At 39.2% G+C, this 20,001-nt stretch overlaps 1 protein-coding gene across 3 annotated transcripts in view; it reads right to left on the reverse strand.

Moving 5' to 3' along the window:
- Nucleotides 1–20,001, reverse strand: part of MAP2K5 (mitogen-activated protein kinase kinase 5) — a 263,527-nt gene that overhangs the window by 237,147 nt on the left and 6,379 nt on the right. For all 3 annotated transcript variants that reach the window (XM_060005718.2, XM_060005717.2, XM_060005716.2), the window contains exons 2-3: nucleotides 19,284–19,332; nucleotides 6,609–6,676 (exon numbers count right to left, since the gene is read on the reverse strand). In XM_060005718.2, coding sequence (XP_059861701.1) covers nucleotides 6,609–6,676; nucleotides 19,284–19,332 — 117 coding nt within the window. The remainder of the gene's footprint in view (nucleotides 1–6,608; nucleotides 6,677–19,283; nucleotides 19,333–20,001) is intronic.

Consider the following 20,001-nt stretch of genomic DNA (forward strand, 5'->3'; position numbering starts at 1 on the left):
CCTTACACATAATGGCTGCTCCACAATGTTTAAGGGGAAGGAGGCAAATAGGAATTAATACAGATGTGGTGACTACGTACTCTCATTGGTTATAACTTATTCAGTGGCAAGTCTTACATATCAACTCACATCAAATCAGACTTATTTATTATTCTTCTATACATTTATAACAGAAGGGTTTCTTAAATCTCTCCTTAGCATGCTTTCTAACAGACAACATAAACAGTACAGCATGAGGAATATACTTATAAAGAATAAGCATGCTGGCTTTTCCCTACTAATAGTAAAATTTTCAAATTCTTGTTTTGTCAATATTGCAAGCATACCCTGTTATATGTAGCTCAGTCAGTAATTACAGCAATAATCAATAAACTAACCAACTATTTGCAGTCCATAGTTAACTTATTAGTTTTCCTAGTGAAGAACCCAACAATCTTAACTCTGCCAAATGGCTACAAATTCAATTACAACACTACTCAGATGTGCCATCAGTTATACCTCCTTTCAATTACTTCTCATACTTTACATTAGAGGCATCCCCTCTGTGATGCTGGCCTCTTAAGAAGCACACAACTGCTCCAACAGCCGAAAATAACATATGAAGCTAATCTATTCTGAATACCAAATTAATAACTACATTTACTTACCTGGCTTCAGGTCCTCCCACTCCTCGATAACTCACTGCCCCTGCCTTGAGGTGACTACAGTGTGCACATGCTCTTCCTTAAATGACTCTAGACCAAGGGTCCACATATGGTCATGGATTGATTCGATGATGAGAAAGAAAATCACAATGAAAAGTCTTCCAGTGAAAAGGTCAGCAGGAAACAACTCTGAGGCCTCTTTTATAGGTTAATGTTACTGTACTTATGTATTTACTAGTGATTTGAAAATGAAACAGACAGTAAGTTGGCCAAGTTTGATGATAACACTATTTGGACAGTAAAACTGTAAAGGATGTTAGGGAGCTCCAGATGGTCTTAAAAGAATGGAGGTTGGACAGCCAACAGCAGATGAAATTCAACTTGGCTAAGTTTAAGGTGACGTGCACTGGCAGAACGAGTTTAAATTTGTATTCAGCGATGGGTCCAAAACTAGTAGGTTCCTCTCAGCTGAAGCTTTCATAGTCATCACCATCACCACGGTTAGCTTGAGGCATTGTCTACACTGACCTTTCACCTGATTTCTAAGTTGTAGCAATTCTGCCATAGTTCCAAAGTAGGAGAAGTTTAAATAACTTCAGGGAACCTACAACTTAAATAAAACAGGACCATCAGGTCATGCGGCCAGCAGGCCAAACGGAACATTCCCTTACAAATAAACTACTTTATTTAGCCAGTTCCAATAGTGTTCAATAAAGATTCAGCCTACTGCTCAAATGCTGTTAAAAAATAATTGAAAACGTAGTGAGGAATGAGTAAAGAACATATACGTAACAGAGAAACATATATTAAGAGAGAAACAAATTGTTTTGAAATTTCCAATTACCTCAATTTACACCTTTTTGGACATATTATATTCCTAGGTTGATAATTTACTGAATTCCTCTAACTTTACTGTATTATAGCAAATTTATATTCATCTTTCAGGTATACGTAGAAAATACCCCGTTTCCAGTAAAACTGGCCCTAAGAGAACAGGTTCATTAGGAGTTGCCAACAAGAGCCGAACACCTTGGTTATGCCCCATAGCAATCCTACCGCTAGAGGTCCATCATTCCCTCGCAGCCCATCTCTCTCCGGAAGAGAAGCCCCTACCACAGCCACCAAGAGGCTAACTGATGTTCTACATTTTTCTGCCCCCTCATGCCAGCTGCCTCAACATAGGACCCCAGAGGAATCAACCTGTAGTCCACACTGAGCCCTCCACAGAGACGGAGCTGAACTGGGAGCACAGCCATGTTAATGACAAAATACTGGTGGTTCAAAGCACCCAGAATGCCCTGATGCCACCTGGCTGAGGTCTGCTTGTGCTGTCTCTTCGTTTGCTTCCATGAGCTGCATAATAAACTGACGCAAATTTCAGTCTGCTTCTGCTTCTTGCTAGCAAAGATGTCCCAAGATATTTCACAAGAGGGGCTAAATAAGGAGCTACTACATTCTTATCACTATTTCAAGGGCATCCATATGACCCAGACAACACAGAGAAGAGAGTTAAAATAATCTGCCTCTGAAAAAAAGTTTCATTCTTTGACTAGGATGAGAAAACAGAACAAAAACTTTACTTACAGCTTAGAGCATGTCACTATTTGAGTAAAAAAAAAAGAATAATTTCCACAACTATTTATTTATTTCATTCAGTTTTCCTGTCTCACTCTTTTCACTGTTTCTCCACCCTGCCAGGAGAGTATCGAGTATTATCACTTGTTTAGATGGATCGCGTTGAATTAGGGGACTAACCACTCACTGAAGACCGAGATGACTATGCCACATACAAAGTTAAGTTCAAAGTAGGACCAACTTAACATGGAGCATGTTTAAAAGCACCATGCAGAAAATGAGGTTCCAATCTCTGCTCTTTAAAGAAAACTTCCTAATAGCAAAGGCCCTGAGGCTATTAAATGTTCAACAACTAAGTGGGCAACAAATTCTGTGGTAAAATTCAGCCTTGTAGGAAGGACAAAATCTTGAAAACTTCAAAAGCCCACAAAGTATTTGTCTGTATTCCTTTTCAAACTCAGGTACACTAACATTCTAGTAAATAGCATTATTTTTGCTACCAGGAAAACAGTAGTATTTGCAAAGCTTCTTCGGCAGGATCTCAATAAATGCCAAAACAAAAACATCACTTAAAACCACCAGGAGATGGGGCTTCCCTGGTGGCGCAGTGGTTGGGAGTCCGCCTGCCGATGCAGGGGACACGGGTTCGTGCCCCGTTCGGGGAGGATCCCACGTGCCCCAGAGCGGCTGGGCCCGTGAGCCATGGCCGCTGAGCCTGCGCGTCCGGAGCCTGTGCTCCGTGACGGGAGAGGCCACGGCAGTGGGAGGCCCGCGTACAGCAAAAAAAAAAAAAAAAAAAAAAACCACCAGGAGGGAAGACTGGACGTCCAAGACCTAGGTCTGTGTCCAGGCCTTCCCATTCATTAGCAATGTGACCTCAAACTGAATCTGAGCTCAGATTCCTTATCTGTAAAATGAGACAGCTGGACAAGACCTCTAATGTTCCCTTCCAACTCTCCTTGAGCAACTATGATTTTTGAGGCAGTCTCCAAGTTATGCATGCTAGGATAAAGCCAATCATATCCCAATTTACAAGGTGCTACAGAGGTCACAAAGTATTTTCCCTCATGGTACCCAACATCTAACAAGGTACACTACCGTCAAGTATACCAAAGGGAATACTTACACTCCAATAAAACACAAGGTCCCTGCCATAATGGGAGGCATTACAGTTAAACTCATCCCATACTCTTCTGGCAATGTGGAGAAACCGTATAAAGAGAGAGAACCGGCAAAATGAAGAAACTTATTAATATTGTGCTCTACTCATATAAGCCTCTCAGTATTGAGAGAACTAGGCGTAATAAATCCTTTACTAGCCACAGGATTTAGCAAAAACAAATAGGAGTCCATTTACAAAAGCAAGATGTACTGCTGAGTTTCTTGATGAAAGGTCACCTAAAAGCAGAGGTTAACATAAAAATAACCTCCTCCTATAACTGGGTCTCAGTGATAAATAAAGCTTATGATGAATCAATAAATAAGGCCCAGCACTGCTGTGCTTGATGCTATAAGGAAATGAGGCCAGCACTACCAGACAACAATTACAAAAAGATGGAAGGAGAAAAGCAGTATACTATTCAGTCTTTCTGGAAAATGAGAGAAGACAAGAACAACAAAAAAATTTAAACTACTTTAAGGGAATATTTAACAGAATCCTTTAAATAATTAGCAATGATCAGGTATTTAGTTTTCAGGATATGTAGCTTGGCTGTACTTTTTTCCTAGTAAAGCATTTCAAATTCTAATTAAAAAAAATACTTTATGGAAAAAAAAAAAATAAAAAATAAAATAAAAAAAAAAAATACTTTATGGAGAAATTAAAAAGATACAATAGCGTCAGAGGACAAGCCATGATCCCAGAAGTAGAATATTCTAACACCGTAACTTACAAGAAACTACGCTATAAAAACAGATTGTTGATTAACACAAACTCATAACAAAACGCAGAGAGCGATCACAATGGTGCTGTAATAACACTTGGCTGCTGAATTCTCTCAATACATTAAATATCTACCTGAAGACCAAATTACTTTACATTTTCTTAAAAGACAATTTATTATAGCTTTGTTTTCCTCTCATTATCTCTTAAAAATATATCTAATGAAGAAAAGAATACAACTTCTAAATAACTTACATAAAATGGTACTAATGTGTGACAACAGACTTTGGTTTACTATGTTGGTTATTATTTAACAGCACACAACAACCTATTGTCGTGACAAATCCTTACCACAATGAGACAGTCCATGTGTCACATGTATCAAAATCCACTGTATGCCATTATTATGGCACACATAAAATTAACAGCTTAAGGCTGCTAGCAATTTAAATAATTAATAAGTTTTCAATTAAAAAGGCAACATTTTCAAGTCTAATACAAAAATCTATTTAAATTACTGATAAAAACTTATGCTTCTGTTGGCCCAAAGCCATAAAATGCTTAAATCCAAGGGGAAAAAAAAAAGTAATTCTGCAAGTGTCAACTCAGACACTGTATGTAGTTTTTTTAAAAGAATGTGTAAAGGATTTATGGTAAAAGTATGCCTAGTTTTGCTTTCCCCATATGGTTTTTAAAGAAATACTAAGGTGACTACAAATTTATTGAATTCCACATGAAAAACATAGCTTTTTTTTTTTTTTAACAGTAAATACGTGGTCATCTGTCAGTATCTTCCCTATCCCACCACCCAAATCCTGGAATCAAAATTTTTCAGAGCCAAACTGAACCTAAAAAATAAAGGCCAGGGCTTCCCTGGTGGCACAGTGGTTGAGAGTCCACCTGCCGATGCAGGGGACACGGGTTCGTGCCCTGGTCTGGGAAGATCCCACGTGCCGCGGAGCGGCTGGGCCCGTGAGCCATGGCCGCTGAGCCTGCGCGTCCGGAGCCTGTGCTCCGCAACGGGAGAGGCCACAACAGTGAGAGGCCCGCGTACCGCAAAACAATAAATAAATAAAATAAAAATAAGCATGTCACATTCTCAGGAGAGTTAGCCAATCTATTATTACTGTGCTAGACCTTTCAGCAGACAATCCTACTCTGCCTTTCAAGGTACTGATGAGCCCTGCTCTAAATTCTCAGGGCACAAAGACTCTCAAATAAGTTAATGAGAAGTAAATGGGAAATTGACTTTTCCTACTCTGTGCTCGTCTGAATGCAACTCTCTGTTAATCATGCCATCCTTCTTGTTCTCTTTCCTCCTACCCTAAATTAAAACTATTGGCGGAAACCCATACAGATATTTCACAGTTTTCAACACGGAGAAAAAATATCCTGGTTAAAGTTGAGGTCTATCAAAAACCTACAACCTAACCACTGGCTGAGATCAGAGTCTCACTGAAAAGCAAGGGCCCTGATTCCATCATTTCCACCATAATAGCACTTTGCATTTGTATAGAACTTTTAACTTTTCAAAGGGCTTTCACATCTATTATCCCATTTGGTCATTACAATGACCCTGTGCAGTAGAAAGGACAAGTATTATTATCCACAAGTGACAGATGAGGCAACTACAGCACAGAAAGGTTAAGTGTTTTGCCTAAGGCCAGGAAGCCAGAGGAGAGCAGTGGTCTCCTTGCTTCCAGTCCAATGCTCTTTTCGCCAGACCACTAGAGAAGGTTTCGTACACAGACTGCAAACTCAGAAAAAATAAAGTAAAATGAACAAGAGAAAATAAAATAAAAATAAGAGAAAAGAACAAATCAGGGCTCAGGGAAGCTATGTCTCTTCATTGTCACTGAATTACTCAAGCTTAGTATTAAAGTTTTAGAAATGTATCCTTTTTTCCTGTTTATCTACTTCAGTCCTGAGACAAATGTTAATGCAAATTTTCACTGAAATTTGAAACACAGAAGAAAAGTCATTTTGGGATATATTCAAATCACTTAGATTCAGTAAGTAACCCTGCAGTTCATTTTGGGGTGGGGTGGTTAGTGCATAAAATAACTGAGAGTACATCTTAAATCATGTATCCATATTAAGCCTGCAGCTACATTATAACCATGGTCTGTTTGTAAGGGTGAAAGAGATCTCCAGTTGAAAGTAGATTTTGAAAAATTTTTTAGAGCCCAGGGGTTCGTTTTTAATGAGCCGTTACTTTAAGTACTGCATAAAAAATACAGGAAATTGATAGGCCATTTAGTCTGCACCATACCTAATGCAAAAGTCATTAAGATGCATTATTCTTAATGTTCATGATATGATCAGTAAGTGTCTTTTGAAAAGAATGCCCTTAACTTTCACGTAAGGAAATCTTTAAAAATCTTATATATTATACAGAAAAATGTTATAGCAACTGTGATTTACTTTTACATCTTCACTATTCCAAGAAACAGCATCCTCAATTACATTAACATTTAAAAAATAGTCTTCATTTGTAATATACTTACATATGACAGCATTGCCTTCATTTCTTCATCACTTCTCACTGTAATTCGATCACCATCTTCATCTTCATCTGTTTAAAAAGCAATATAATACAAGTGATAAGATTTGCATTTTTTAATGTACAAAACTATGTTATCTGGGAACATAATACAACTGGTTTGTACACTTGATATCTAAATCCTCAACACCATATCTTGTGGATGTTAAGGTTTTTGGTTCGTGGTTTTGTTTTTTAGTTTAGAATACAACCAGAATCTCAATAAAGAACTAAAAATTTTAGGAACAGTTGAAAATTAAAATATTGCTCATGTCATTCAAGACATGTATCTAAGTTAAAGTAAATATAGGGACTTCCCTGGCGGTCCAGTGGTTAAGACTCCGTGCTTCCACTGCAGGGGGCACAGGTTCAATCCCTGGTAGGGAAAGTAAAACCCCCCATGCTGCACGTGTGGCCAAATAAATAAATAAATAGAAATTTAAAAAATAAAGTCAATATAACTGGAGTATGACTGAACAGGTTTGGTTTGGAGAAATTTAAAATCCAAAGAAAGGCCAGTTTTATTTAACTATTAGTACTTTTTCCTTTCCCACACGGCACCCCATCCCTCTATTTCTCCATTCTTCCTCTCTCCCAGGCAACCTGTCATGTCATAATAGTATAATAAAAATGGCTAACATTTACTGAACACTACCGTACACAAGGCACTGTGATTTATGCTCCATACCCCCTTAAAAGCCTCACAATGATTCCATGATGTGGACAACATGACTTGATTACTATCATTCCCTTTTTACAGAACTGAGAGCCTAGTATAAGGTTAACTTGCAAAGCAACTCTAATACAGTTCTCCTCATAACCCACCTGATCTTGTAGCTCTCTATTTCTGAACTGTTTCAATTGTACTGGGTACTCTCTGACCATAGTAAGCTTCAAATGGTGATTCGTGCTATTGTTGAATAATTTAATGGTCTTAAAACTAGAGGATACAGACTTCCCTGGTGGCGCAGTGGTTAAGAATCCGCCTGCCAATGCAGGGGTCACGGGGTCAATCCCTGGTCCAGGAAGATCCCACATGCCGCAAAGCAACTAAGCCCATGCGCCACAACTACTGAGGCTGCGCTGTAGAGCCTGTGAGCCACAACTACTGAAGCCCACACGCCTAGAGCTCGTGCTCCGCAGCAAGAGAAGCCACCGCAAGGAGAAGCCCACGCACCGCAACGAAGAGTAGCCCCCGCTCACTGCAACTAGAGAAAGCCTGTGGGCAGCAACGAAGACCCAACTCAACCAAAACTAAATAAATTAATTAAATTAATTTCTTAAAAACACTGGAGGATAATAAGACTTCACAAAACACTTAACCAGAATGGATATATTTCAGTAAGTGGATCACCGAAGCAGCCACATCTAGAAACAACGTACTTACTTCATTGATCCTTCTCTTATTTAAAATAGTTTTGAAATATGTCTTCAGAACTGTTTTAATAACCTGAAGATAAACCAAGTGAAAATATCAGATCTGATTTTCAGCCCAAAATGGAACTGGCCATCTGATTACTCGCTCATCTATACCATCTGCCAGGCAGGACCCAGAATGACTTTTGGCTATTTCTAAATATTTACTTAGCTACTTCATCCTTCTAAAGATTAAGATCTGTCAACAGGATAACAGCATATGTGGTAGACTTTAAATGTACAGTTGAAAGAAAAATGCTATGAACCTTTTGAGCAATGGCAGCATTGCTGGAAGACGTACACAGCCTCCCAGGGGGACAACTTGGAAGGCGCAGGCTCTCTCTCATTTGGATGCCTCAGCTCTGGTGCACTTGTTAAACTGAGTTATTATTTTTTTGGTCACTCTTGGGCATCTAATTGCTGATTTGGTCAGATGCAGAGAACCTGATCCCAGGCCTGGGGAATAAGACAAATCTCTCACCATAAAGAGAATAAGCTAGCATGACACGCTCTGGGGACTCTTACTGAGAATACCGGGGGAGTTCAGTTCAGCACCTGGATCTTAGCCCACCACACCTCAGCAGGCCCTCCCTCCTGTCCAGCCGCAGTTCTTAAGATATCCCCATTTGGTGACCACACCATGGGAACCCTAGAAGGGAGCCTGTATTCTCCCTAATTAGCCTATTTCAGAGCAAAATGCTACCTTCTTTTTCTCTCCCACAGCCAATAGCAATCTGACATCATGAGGGAAAGCAGCACTTGAGCCTGTCCTGCTCAGTGACCAAGCCAACAGCTCTCACTGGGGTTTTCTCTCCAAAGTAATTGTTCCTGGATCCTAGATACAGGTTCACTCCTGCAGAGTTTCCCAACTCGATGTAAATCAGTATCATCAAGACACACTGTCTGAATATCTACATAGCTAGGAGCTGTCACAGTCACCACTGGTATTACCTACCAAGAGCTGCCTATTTTCAGTATAAAAGGCACACAATGGTCATTATCAGTAACAAAGAAGGCACATTCCTAGGGAGGTTACATATATAAAGGACTACAGAGAAATCTAGCATTTTCCTTCCCTCTTTTTTTTTTTTAAAGCTACAGACTCTATAGAGCCAAACTGGGAGAGAAATGCCATTCTAATTTTGGAAACAGAGGGAGTTTCTATAGAGGTTCCAGAAACTAGTATTTTCAAGGTTAAGTCAAAAAGCTGTCATACAAATGCAGGAAACAAAGGGGAAAAAACAGACATTGTATAAAGGAATATAATGTTACATATGACCACACATGAAAGCACTTTACATTTTTTGTTTTAAAACCAAGTCAAATTCTCAATTTGGATGTGTACTAAAATGATTCGTTCTATGAAGTCCTGAACTTGATAAAATTTCCAGTCTGAACAAAGTAGCTTTTTGTAAATCTCATTTCTACACTAGAGCTAGCTACAGAGATGGTGGCTACAAAGGGACAGATTATATTCGAATTTCAACATACACAAGATCTCAATAAGGTATTGTTCACATGGAATGAGGAAGTGCTTGGAGTTCAATAAAACAGGTGAAAACCCTTTTTATAATTTGTAAAGAGAAGGCACAGATTCCAGAAAAATCATTTAAATCACATCTCTCTAAATCAGTAACAAGAACAACAACAACAAAAAGAATTCTCTAAGCTCTCAAAGTCAGGGCTTGAACCTTTAAGGCTACTTAAAACTAAAGATTCTCAAATTCTAAAATTCTATGAAATCTCTGAGGGATTATTTCAGTTACCGGAAATAATCTGGTAACTGTGAGGGAAGTCAGTTAGCAGACTAATCCCTTACATAGCAGTTCCATAGAAAGCAGCTATGAAACACTAAAGGGCACTTTGCTTTAAGTGGACAGAAAACTGAGGACAAAAGGCCAGAATAGCTTTTGATGCAAACCTAAAGTGCTGGAGCTGTCCCATAAGGAGACAAGGTAAGTGAAAGAGGCATTCTAACAAAGCCTGAGGATAAAATCAGGTTTATATGACACAGTGATTAATAGTTTTATGGATTAATAAGAGCCTCCATTTTATGTAGGTACTGCTCTCCTTTACAGATTGCTCTTTGGAGGACTGTCTGCTTCATTCTTTAATATCTGTAATTAGTAGTTTTAATGAAGACTCCTCGTTCTTGTCAGAAAGGAGACTGAGTTGGAAAAGTAATTACACATAAGAGAAGACTAATGATTCTGGCCCAGAGGCAAAATCCAAGCTATCAGATGCCCTCATGGCAACCCAAGAGCAAACCATTGGCCTTGATATTTAAAATGAGAATACACTTCTCTCTAAATACAAGGAATTCCAAGGAAGACATACAAATGGCCAACAGGTACAAGAAAAGGTGCTCCACATCTCTAATCATCAGGAAAATGCAAATGAAAACCACAATGAGGTATCACCTCACACCTGTTACATAGCTATCATCAAGAAGACAAGAGAGAACAAGTGTTGGTGAGGATGTGGAGAAATGAAAACCCTGTGTGCAGCAGGTGGGAATGTAAATTGCTACAACCACCATGGAAAACAGTATGTGATTCCTCAAAAAATTAAAACTACAACTACCATATGATCCAGCAATCGTACTTCTAAGTCTACATCCAAAGGAATTGAAATCAGAATCTAACAGAGATATCTACACTCCAATATTCATTGCATCATTATTCACAATAGCCAAGATATGTAAACAACTCAAGTGTCCATCAATGATGAATGGATAAAGAAGATGTGCACGCGCACGCGCACGCGCACACACACACACACACACACACACACACACACACACACGCCAAGGAATATTATTCAGCCATGAAAAAGATGGAATCCTTCCATTTGTGACAACATGGATGAACCTTGAGGGCATTATGCTAAGTGAAAAAAAGAGAAAGACAAATACTGTATGACAGCACTTATATGTGGAATCTAAAAAACCCAAACTCAGGGTTACCAGGGGCTGGAGGGTGGGGAAATGGGGAGATATTTGTCAAAGGGTATAAACTTCCAGTTACAAGATTAACAAAGTCTGGGGATCTAATGTACAGCATGGTGATTATAGCTAATAATACTGTATTACATACTTGAACGTTGCTAAGAGATCCTGAATGTTCTCACCACAAAAAAGAAATGGTAATTATGCATCAGGATGCATATGTTAGCTAACACTATGGTGGTAATCATTTTGCAATATGTAATGATCAAATCAATGCACTAGACACCCTAAACTTATACAACGTTATGTGTCAATTATATCTCAGTAAACCTGGAAAAAAAAATTTAATAGACAGTGAATTGAGAGGAATGAGAAGTTAGTGAACAGTAAGAAAGTAGAAATACATACCAAGCAATTTAGTATGACAATAATTTAAAATACTTTTCTGAATAAAAAGTTGTATATACACAGCCAGCCCATCTAGCAAAGACTCTTGTTGGGCCTATCAAACCGGATTAGCTATAAAAAGTACACTAACTGGAAACATAAATCATAAAAAACTTACTAAAATGGCACAAAGAGTTTCAAAGGTATAAATATGTTGAAGAACACTAGAAAGCCATGGCACGAAGTAGAGAGAAGCAGAAAAAAATAATTTGAACTCTTTTTGTCTTACACATGGAGATTCTTTGCCCTCTGACCAAAAAAGCATTACTAGATATGACCAAGAAGGCAGAGGAGGGGGGGCACTCTGATACACTGGTTCACAATGAGAATTCCAGGCTTCTCCAGTTGCCTGGAGCATAGTAATATGATTTTCCAGCACATTAGGGAAGCAAAAGTAGAACCAGAAAGTCTATGTACTGGCTGGATTTTGTTAATGTCACTTAAAATGGAGGCAAAAACCCTAGCAAGATACCAAATAGAGTGCAGCAGATGGTAAACAAATATTATGAAGCAATCTTCACAAAATCTGCAGCGTATCACAAATATACAAAATGGCAGAGTTTGGGAAAAGACAATCATAACAGGCCATATGTTGTTAGCGATTTTATTTCAAGCAACGTGCAATCCAGAAGAGAAACCAAGAGGAGGAACATAAAGGTCCAAGAGCGGAGACACAGCCTCAGGTAAGGGGCGGTCAGAATGGCAAGCAGAGTGCCTACTGAGTAAACAGCACAAAAACATCAGACTCTGGGGAGCGCTCAGCCAAACGGCACCCAGTGCAGCGGCAGGGCTCAAGTGGGCTTTCTAGAAAAACAATTTAGCTTCTACCAAGGGCAACAGAAAGTTAAGGCAATACTGTACTTTATATGTCATTTGTCATATTACTTCAGTGCCAGGTAAGAAGAGTCAATTAGAACTACAGCAAAGGCATTTTTCTAAGGCAAGAGGAAAGAAATGAAAACATAACTGTAGAGGTTAAAAAGGCATCAATAGGAAATTACCAGAAAAGCTGTCAAGTTTAGAACCCTTCTCAGGTGTGGAATCTAAGATCTGGTCAGGACCAGAGGCCATAGTTTCTAAGGCTAAATCTTCATATCCATGAATTTTAATTTAGCTCCATGCCTCCCACCTCCTGACTCCTTCTTTACATCTTTGCTTCCTTTTTCTTTCCAAAAAATATTCAAGTGCCCACTATGTAGCAGGCAATGTTCTGGACACTGGGGTAATAACAGTGGAAAAAGGAAAACCCCTGCCCTCATGGAGTTTACACTCTACTTGAGAGACTGAAGGGTATGAGGGAGTGACTCATACAGACATCTGGGGAAAGAATGTCCCAGGCAGAGGGAATAGCTCATGCTAAGGCCCTGTGGCAGAAGAATACCTGGCATGCTTGAGAGACTGAAAGAAAGCCAGAGTAGCTGCAACAGATTGAGAATAAGATGGGGAAGAGAGACGAGTTCAGAGAAGTAATGGTGGGGCAGAGTTGGGGGAAGATGAGGAAGGGCAGGGCCTTGTAGGGCATGTTAAGGACTTGGCTATCACTCCTGAGTGACAAGGAAACCACTGGAGGGTCTTGACTGTAGTGATCTCACTTAACTTCTAAAAGGATCTCTTTGGCTGCTGTGTGGAGAAGAGGCTATATGGAGGCAAAGCAGAAACAAGGAGACGAGTTAGAGGACCACTGTCCTAGTCTAGGTAAGAGATGATGGTGACCTAAACCAAATTGAGGTTTTGAGCAGTCATCACATGCTGGATATATTTGCTTGTCCTTATTACTTCATTCCTTCAACCATCCATGCATTCCAGAAACACAAATTGAGAGTCTACTATGTGCCAGGTACTATGCTGGGTTTCTAGCAATTCAAAAATGAGCAGCATTATCTACTGCCCTCAAGGAACTAGCCTCGTGCTGGGTAAAGGACTTAAACTTCTTAATTCTCATGTAAAACAGCCAGACTACTAACACCTACTACTACTAACAATAACTAATAAGACTACAAATACCTACTACTACTACTAATAACTACTCTCATAAGACTAAAAAAGATTAGGACTTTTTGCATCGATGATATTTCAAAACAAAATTTCAATAAATTAAAGCTCTCTTCAAATCTTCTCAAATTCTAAGGATACACAATTAACTCTTACATGTTAATTTTTAGACTCAGTGTACATCTATTGCGAATTACAATTTTTCATTAACCTACCCAGTTTTTCTTATAAGCAACCAGTTATCTTTTACATATGCTATACTGTAAGAAAATAAAACTTCATTTTTCCCAGAATTTTTCCAGAAATTCATAAAACTGAAAAGGAATCTATTCAATGAAAAGTGAGTATAAAATGGTCATGGTTAAAGAAAAACAAATAAAATAAAGATTTATCCTATAGTCGAATTTTCTGAACCAAAACTCAGACACATGGTTTGACCAGTATGAAGATACTTACGAGGGCTATAGATCAGAATATGGGATGTCAGAGTATCATGGAAAAGTAGGGCCATATGGTATTTATAGGTATAAGTCAGTGGTTGTCTACATAGACTTAAAACATATCTTTCGGGCTTCCCTGGTGGCGCAGTGGTTGAGAGTCCGCCTGCCGATGCAGGGGGCATGGGCTCGTACCCCGGTCCGGGAAGATCCCACATGCCGCGGAGCGGCTGGGCCCGTGAGCCATGGCCGCTGAGCCTAAGCGTCCGGATCCGGAGCGGGAGAGGCCACAACAGTGAGAGGCCCGTGTACCGCAAAATAAAAAAAAATTTAAAAAAACGTATGTTTCACGTCAACAGTAGATTTTACTGCCCAGCTACACCAGCCCAACAGTAATTTTTTTTTTTTTTTTTGGCGGTACGCGGGCCTCTCACTGCTGTGGCCTCTCCCGTTGCAGAGCACAGGCTCCGGACGTGCAGGCTCAGCGGCCATGGCTCACGGGCCCAGCCGCTCCACGGCATGTGGGATCTTCCCGGACCAGGGTACGAACCCGTGTCCCCTGCATCAGCAGGCGGACTTTCAACCACTGCGCCACCAGGGAAGCCCCAGCCCAACAGTAATTTTACAGCAGTAACTTGTCTAGAGAAAATCCAGGGAGAGGAACACATGTAACAGATATGCACAGGACACTCATTAGTGGGCACAGTTGATTTCCATCACCTCATGTGTTGGTGTACTCATTAATCTGTTAACGAAATTGTGAAAATCAGCAGGGATCTTTGGGCCTATATGAATGTCAAGCTCCTACAGCATACGTAGGGCCCACACATGCAAACATTCAAGATTTTTCATGGTTATGGAATTTAGCTTCATCTCAGAAGCGTTCTCACATCTGGGAAAAGACAAATTATTCAATAACCAGTATGGAATCAACTGTCTATCTGCTTGAAAAATAAAGCTGGATCACCACCTGACTCCTCCTTTCACCAAAATAAACTGAAAGATGGTACCAAAAAAAAAAAAAAAAAACTTCTGTCTGCAATAAAAACACATGCTGTTTTATAAAAAAAAAAAAATCCACACAAAAACACATACAAGCGTACATATTTATAAATGTGTGTGTGTGTTTAACCCCATTAAAGTAGGAAGAAAAAAGAATTTGAATTAATGTTTTTTCAATATCCTGGAATGTGGACCTTTCTAAGCATGGCATAAATCCAGAAGTCACAAAATATGACAAATCAGTTCTTGTAAAAACTTTAAACTTCTCCATGGAAAAAAAGAGAAAAAACGACCTACACAAGCTTAAAGGAAAGCAATAAACTAAACAAAAATATTTATAACATCTAAGACAAAGGGGAATTTTCTTAATATTGGAAAGCTCTTAAATCAATCAGAAAAAGACGAATAACCTAATAGAAAAATGGGCAAAGGTGATAAATAGTTCACAGAAATTAAATACAAATGACCAAAATATAAATGAAAAGATGCTCAAGCTCATTTATAATTGGAGAAATACAAAATAAAAATAAAACAATACTACAATAATCTTTTTCACATATCAAATTGACATCAACTAAAGAGTTTATTGGACTCGAGCTGGCGAGGGTAGAGAGAAATGGGCATTCTCAAAAACTGCTGGTGGGAGTGCAAACTGGCTCTACCTTCTAAAGAACAACATGGAAATACCTATCAAAACGTAAAATATGGGTACTCTTTGTTTCAGTAGTTCCAAATCCTAGGAATTTATCCTACAAATACATTTCTACAATGTGGAAAGCCATAAGAGACAATGCTGTTGACTGCAGCACTTTTTCTAATACTACTGAAAAACTGGTAACATCTTAAATTTAAAACTGGTCCATCAACAGGTTAAATTAAGTCATACCCATAAAATTAAGTATAATGTAATTATCTAAAAGAAAGAAGTTGACTTGTACACACTGATGTTAGAAAGACGCCCAACACATACTACTAAGTGGGGACAGGGGAAACTAGTTGCAATCCAGTATATATTATGTATGAGAAAATTTCTGGAAGAATACAGAAGAAGCTGTTAACTAGGGAATTGGGAAGATGGGGACTTTTACTTGTTGCTTTATTTCGATACTGCTTGCATTTTTTTTAAAGATCATCTATACCTTCTTCACTAAAGAAAAAAAATCAGACACTATTTATTGAAAGGTAGTACTTTCATCTGTGCTCTTACTGTAAGGGAGAAAGGACCTAAAAGTGGTAAAAAAAAAAAAAAAAAAAAAGGTTTAGGACCATCAGTCCAAGAGGTAAGTTTGGCACAAATGGGACTCCCTCCCCTCACTCACTCCTAAATCCCCTCGGAAACACCATCCCCTGGGATAGAAATCAGAAAGAATATAACCACTATACACCCTCTGCCCCCTTGGACGTAGGGCCCAGTCAAGTGTGGGAATTTGAATTTGGAGCCTGAATTGTCCACCACCAACCAATTACATCCCACGCCTGCGCAACTGCAAAAATAATCCCAAAAAAGCAAATTACTTACTAAGCTTTAGGTTACATGCATTTTAAAATTCTCTTTTGAATACGGACATATGTAACATTCCATCTTATTCAACAAGGGTATTCCTACACGGCACAGTGTACACTCGTCCCTCAGTATCCACAGGGTATTGGTTCCAGGACCACTGCCCCCCATCCACAGGATACCAAAATCTGTGGATGATCCAGTCCCTTATATAAAATGGCATTGTACAGTTTGCCCTCTGTATCCACAGGTTCCGCATCCACGGATCGGGCTGGTGTGGAATCCAAGGATACAAAGGGCCAACTGTACTAAGAAGAAAGCAAGAGTGAAATAAAACATGGTTTCTGTCACCAAGTCATTCAAAATCTGGCACACAACCAACCGGAAGGGAGGCCCAATAGGTTATGTTCTCTAGTAAAGTGCCCAGAGAGATTAACCACACCTGCGGGGATCGGAGACTTCACCAAAGAGATGGCATTTCTTAGAACTGAATTATCAGTAAGAGAACCTAACCTTTCCCCTCTTTTCCACTTACTCAACTCTTTTTCTCTATGTAAAACAGGTAAACCTGACACTGTCCTTTCTCTCGTGGCTTAATTCATATCACTAAATACAACACCTCTTTTGTATAAGTTAATGTTGGGTATACTTTGCAGTATTAAATAAATTACTGTAAATATCTTAAAGTTTTATTTATTCAGGAGTTGTTCCATCATACCATAAACAACTGAAAGAGCTCAAAAATTTCAACCAATTAGCTTATAAACTACATCTTTCCAACTATTTCTTATACATAGATTTCATTTATTAGTGAAGATCCTTGGTACAGAAAATAAGGTCGCCCCAGAACAATCACGAAAAAAGCCAGCCTAGGATTTTAAGTCTATAATGGAAAGTACACAATAATCTAAGCGCAAAAAAACAAAGAACTATTATTATTTTGTCTCTGTGTATTTTTGTTCTTATTCTTTTCACCTAAAACTGATCCAGATGCAGATGGGTATACGCTTCTGCCCTTGTTGGGGGAAAAGAAGGAACATGATCTCTAAGAAGTTAAACCTAGAAATTTAAACATTTTTTCTGTAATATTTTACAAAATGAGATCATACCATACATATTTCGTTTATTCAACAGTATATCATGAATATACTTCCATGTCAATGCTTAAAATTCTCATTCTTTTTAGCCACTGCTTAATGCTTCAGACTATGGATAAATAATTTATTAATCCATTACTCTAGGCATTTAGCTTACCTCTAAATTTTTTGCTATTAAAAATAATTCCATGTCTGGCTTCCCTGGTGGTGCAGTGGTTGAGAGTCCGCCTGCCGATGCAGGGGACACGAGTTCGTGCCCCAGTCCGGGAAGATCCCACATGCCGCGGAGCAGCTAGGCTCGTGAGCCATGGCCACTGAGCCTGCGTGTCTGGAGCCTGTGCTCCGCAATGGGAGAGGCCACAACAGCGTACCGCAAAAATAATAATAATAATAATAATAATAATTCCAGGGACTTCCCTAGTGGTCCAGTGGTAAAGAATCTGCCTTCCAATGCAGGGGACGTGGGTTCGATCCCTAGTCGGTGAACTAAGATCTCACATGCCACAGGGCAACTAAGCCACAACTACTGAGCCCACCCTCCTCAACTAAAGAGCCTGCGTGCCGCAAACTACAGAACCCACGTGCTCTGAAGCCCAGGCACCACAACTAGAGAAAACCCGCATGCCACAATGAAGAGCCCACACGCTGCAACAAAAGATCCCGCATGCCACAGTGAAGATCCTGCGTGCCTCAACTAAGACCCCACGCAGTCAAAAATACATAAATAAATAATAACTCCAGGGGGTTCCCTGGTGGCCTAGTGCTTAGGATTCGGCGCTTTCACTGCCGTGGCCCAGGTTCAATCCCTGGTCGGGGAACTGCGATCCCGCAAGCTGTGCGGCACAGCCAAAATTTAAAAAAAAAAAAAAAAAATTCCACAAGGAACACTGTTTGAAGGGCATTCAACACATGTGTAGGTATTTCTGTTGGACAGCTTCCTAAAAGTGGATCTGCTGAGTCAAAGGTTTTGAACATTTTATATTTTGGTAAGTATTGCCAAATTGTCCCCCAAGAGAACATAAATAAAAGAGAGGACAATTGTACTCTCTGTAGTTAACCATCTGCTTAAAAAACAAGAACAAAAAGGAAAAAATCATGTGGAGAAACTGTACATTTTTCTACGTGCAAAAGCAGACCACATCTTGGAGAAAATATGGGACCACAGTTACAGATCCTTACTTTATTCTTCTTAACACCAGAGCCCCTGTGCTGACTAAACTCTCATCTTAACATTACTCAGCCCATGACCTCCCTCTGGCTTATGTCAAAACCACTTTTCTAGTACACCCTGCCCCCACCCCAGTCCCCAAGCCAATTGTTTTGGGGGGGTGGGAAGGACTCAAGACCTGAAGTGTTGCTGCCATCATCTAACAGCCATGCCAAGCCCCAATAAAACAGAATTACTTCATGCAACGTTCACTTAAATGTTCTACTCTGTTGCTGTTTTAAAGCAGCAAAGGATTAAAATCTTTTAATCAATAATCACTGGCCTACAGGTAGTTTACACGTTTCATTTTGTCCCACATTATCATTACAGTGAGGAGCAAGAGCAGATAAAGGTCATGTTGGTAATTAAAGCTATATTACAGAAATATGCACACCCAAGATATGATTAAATAAGAAAATATTCCTCGGTTCAGTATCATCATTAAACTTGCATTAATTTATAAATATTTAAATGTACCATATGATGATCATAAATAATCTGTTTTTGTCAGTTTCTAAAGTAACGCAACCCATAAACCCTTTGAAAAATTACTGCAGAAAGAAACAGTCAAGAAAGTATACAAGCCAGACTTACATTCAAATGCTGTGGTTGTTGCTTCAGGCAGAACCTGGCCTATCACATCCTAAACAAAGAAAGAATAAAGGAACACAATTAGCCATCTTCTTTATTGCTAACATGCGGCAAATTCTAGAGGAAACAGGAGAACCTGGAAAAGATTTTTGAAATGTTGGCATAAACTATAAAAACATTAGCTCATCATCACACTTAGCCCAGCAATCTAAGTCCAGAGTTTAAATCTCTATTCTGGAGCTTAAATCTCTATACTGGGGGTGGGGACCATTTAAAAAATCCTTTCCACTCTGTACTAATAACATAATTTTTTACTCTCGATTCAACAACATAGACAATTACACTGTTGTGCATTTATAAAAAAAAATAGGTTTCTTCCATGGGAGGCTATAGAAGGAATGTACTAGTAGAAAAAGAGGTTTGGGGAGTCAAGACTGGCCTGGGTTTGAATCTCAGCTCTGCACTAAACAAGCTGTGTGACTAGCAACAAATTACTCAACCTCTCTGAGCCTCAATTTGATTATCCTCCAATATGGGTCTAATAATGCTTACAGAGGTAATGTAAAAAGTATTAAATAATGTAATAAACATGAACATGAACTAGCCTAACACACTGTAGACCTTCAACAAATGCAGCTCTGGATATGTGACTACCAACACCTTTCCTTGCACTCATACTGGGAAGAGTTCAAAAAACAAGTTTCCGTGATGATGATGTAAA

This window comes from Delphinus delphis, chromosome 2 (assembly GCF_949987515.2).
Source record: "Delphinus delphis chromosome 2, mDelDel1.2, whole genome shotgun sequence".
NCBI lineage: Eukaryota > Metazoa > Chordata > Mammalia > Artiodactyla > Delphinidae > Delphinus > Delphinus delphis.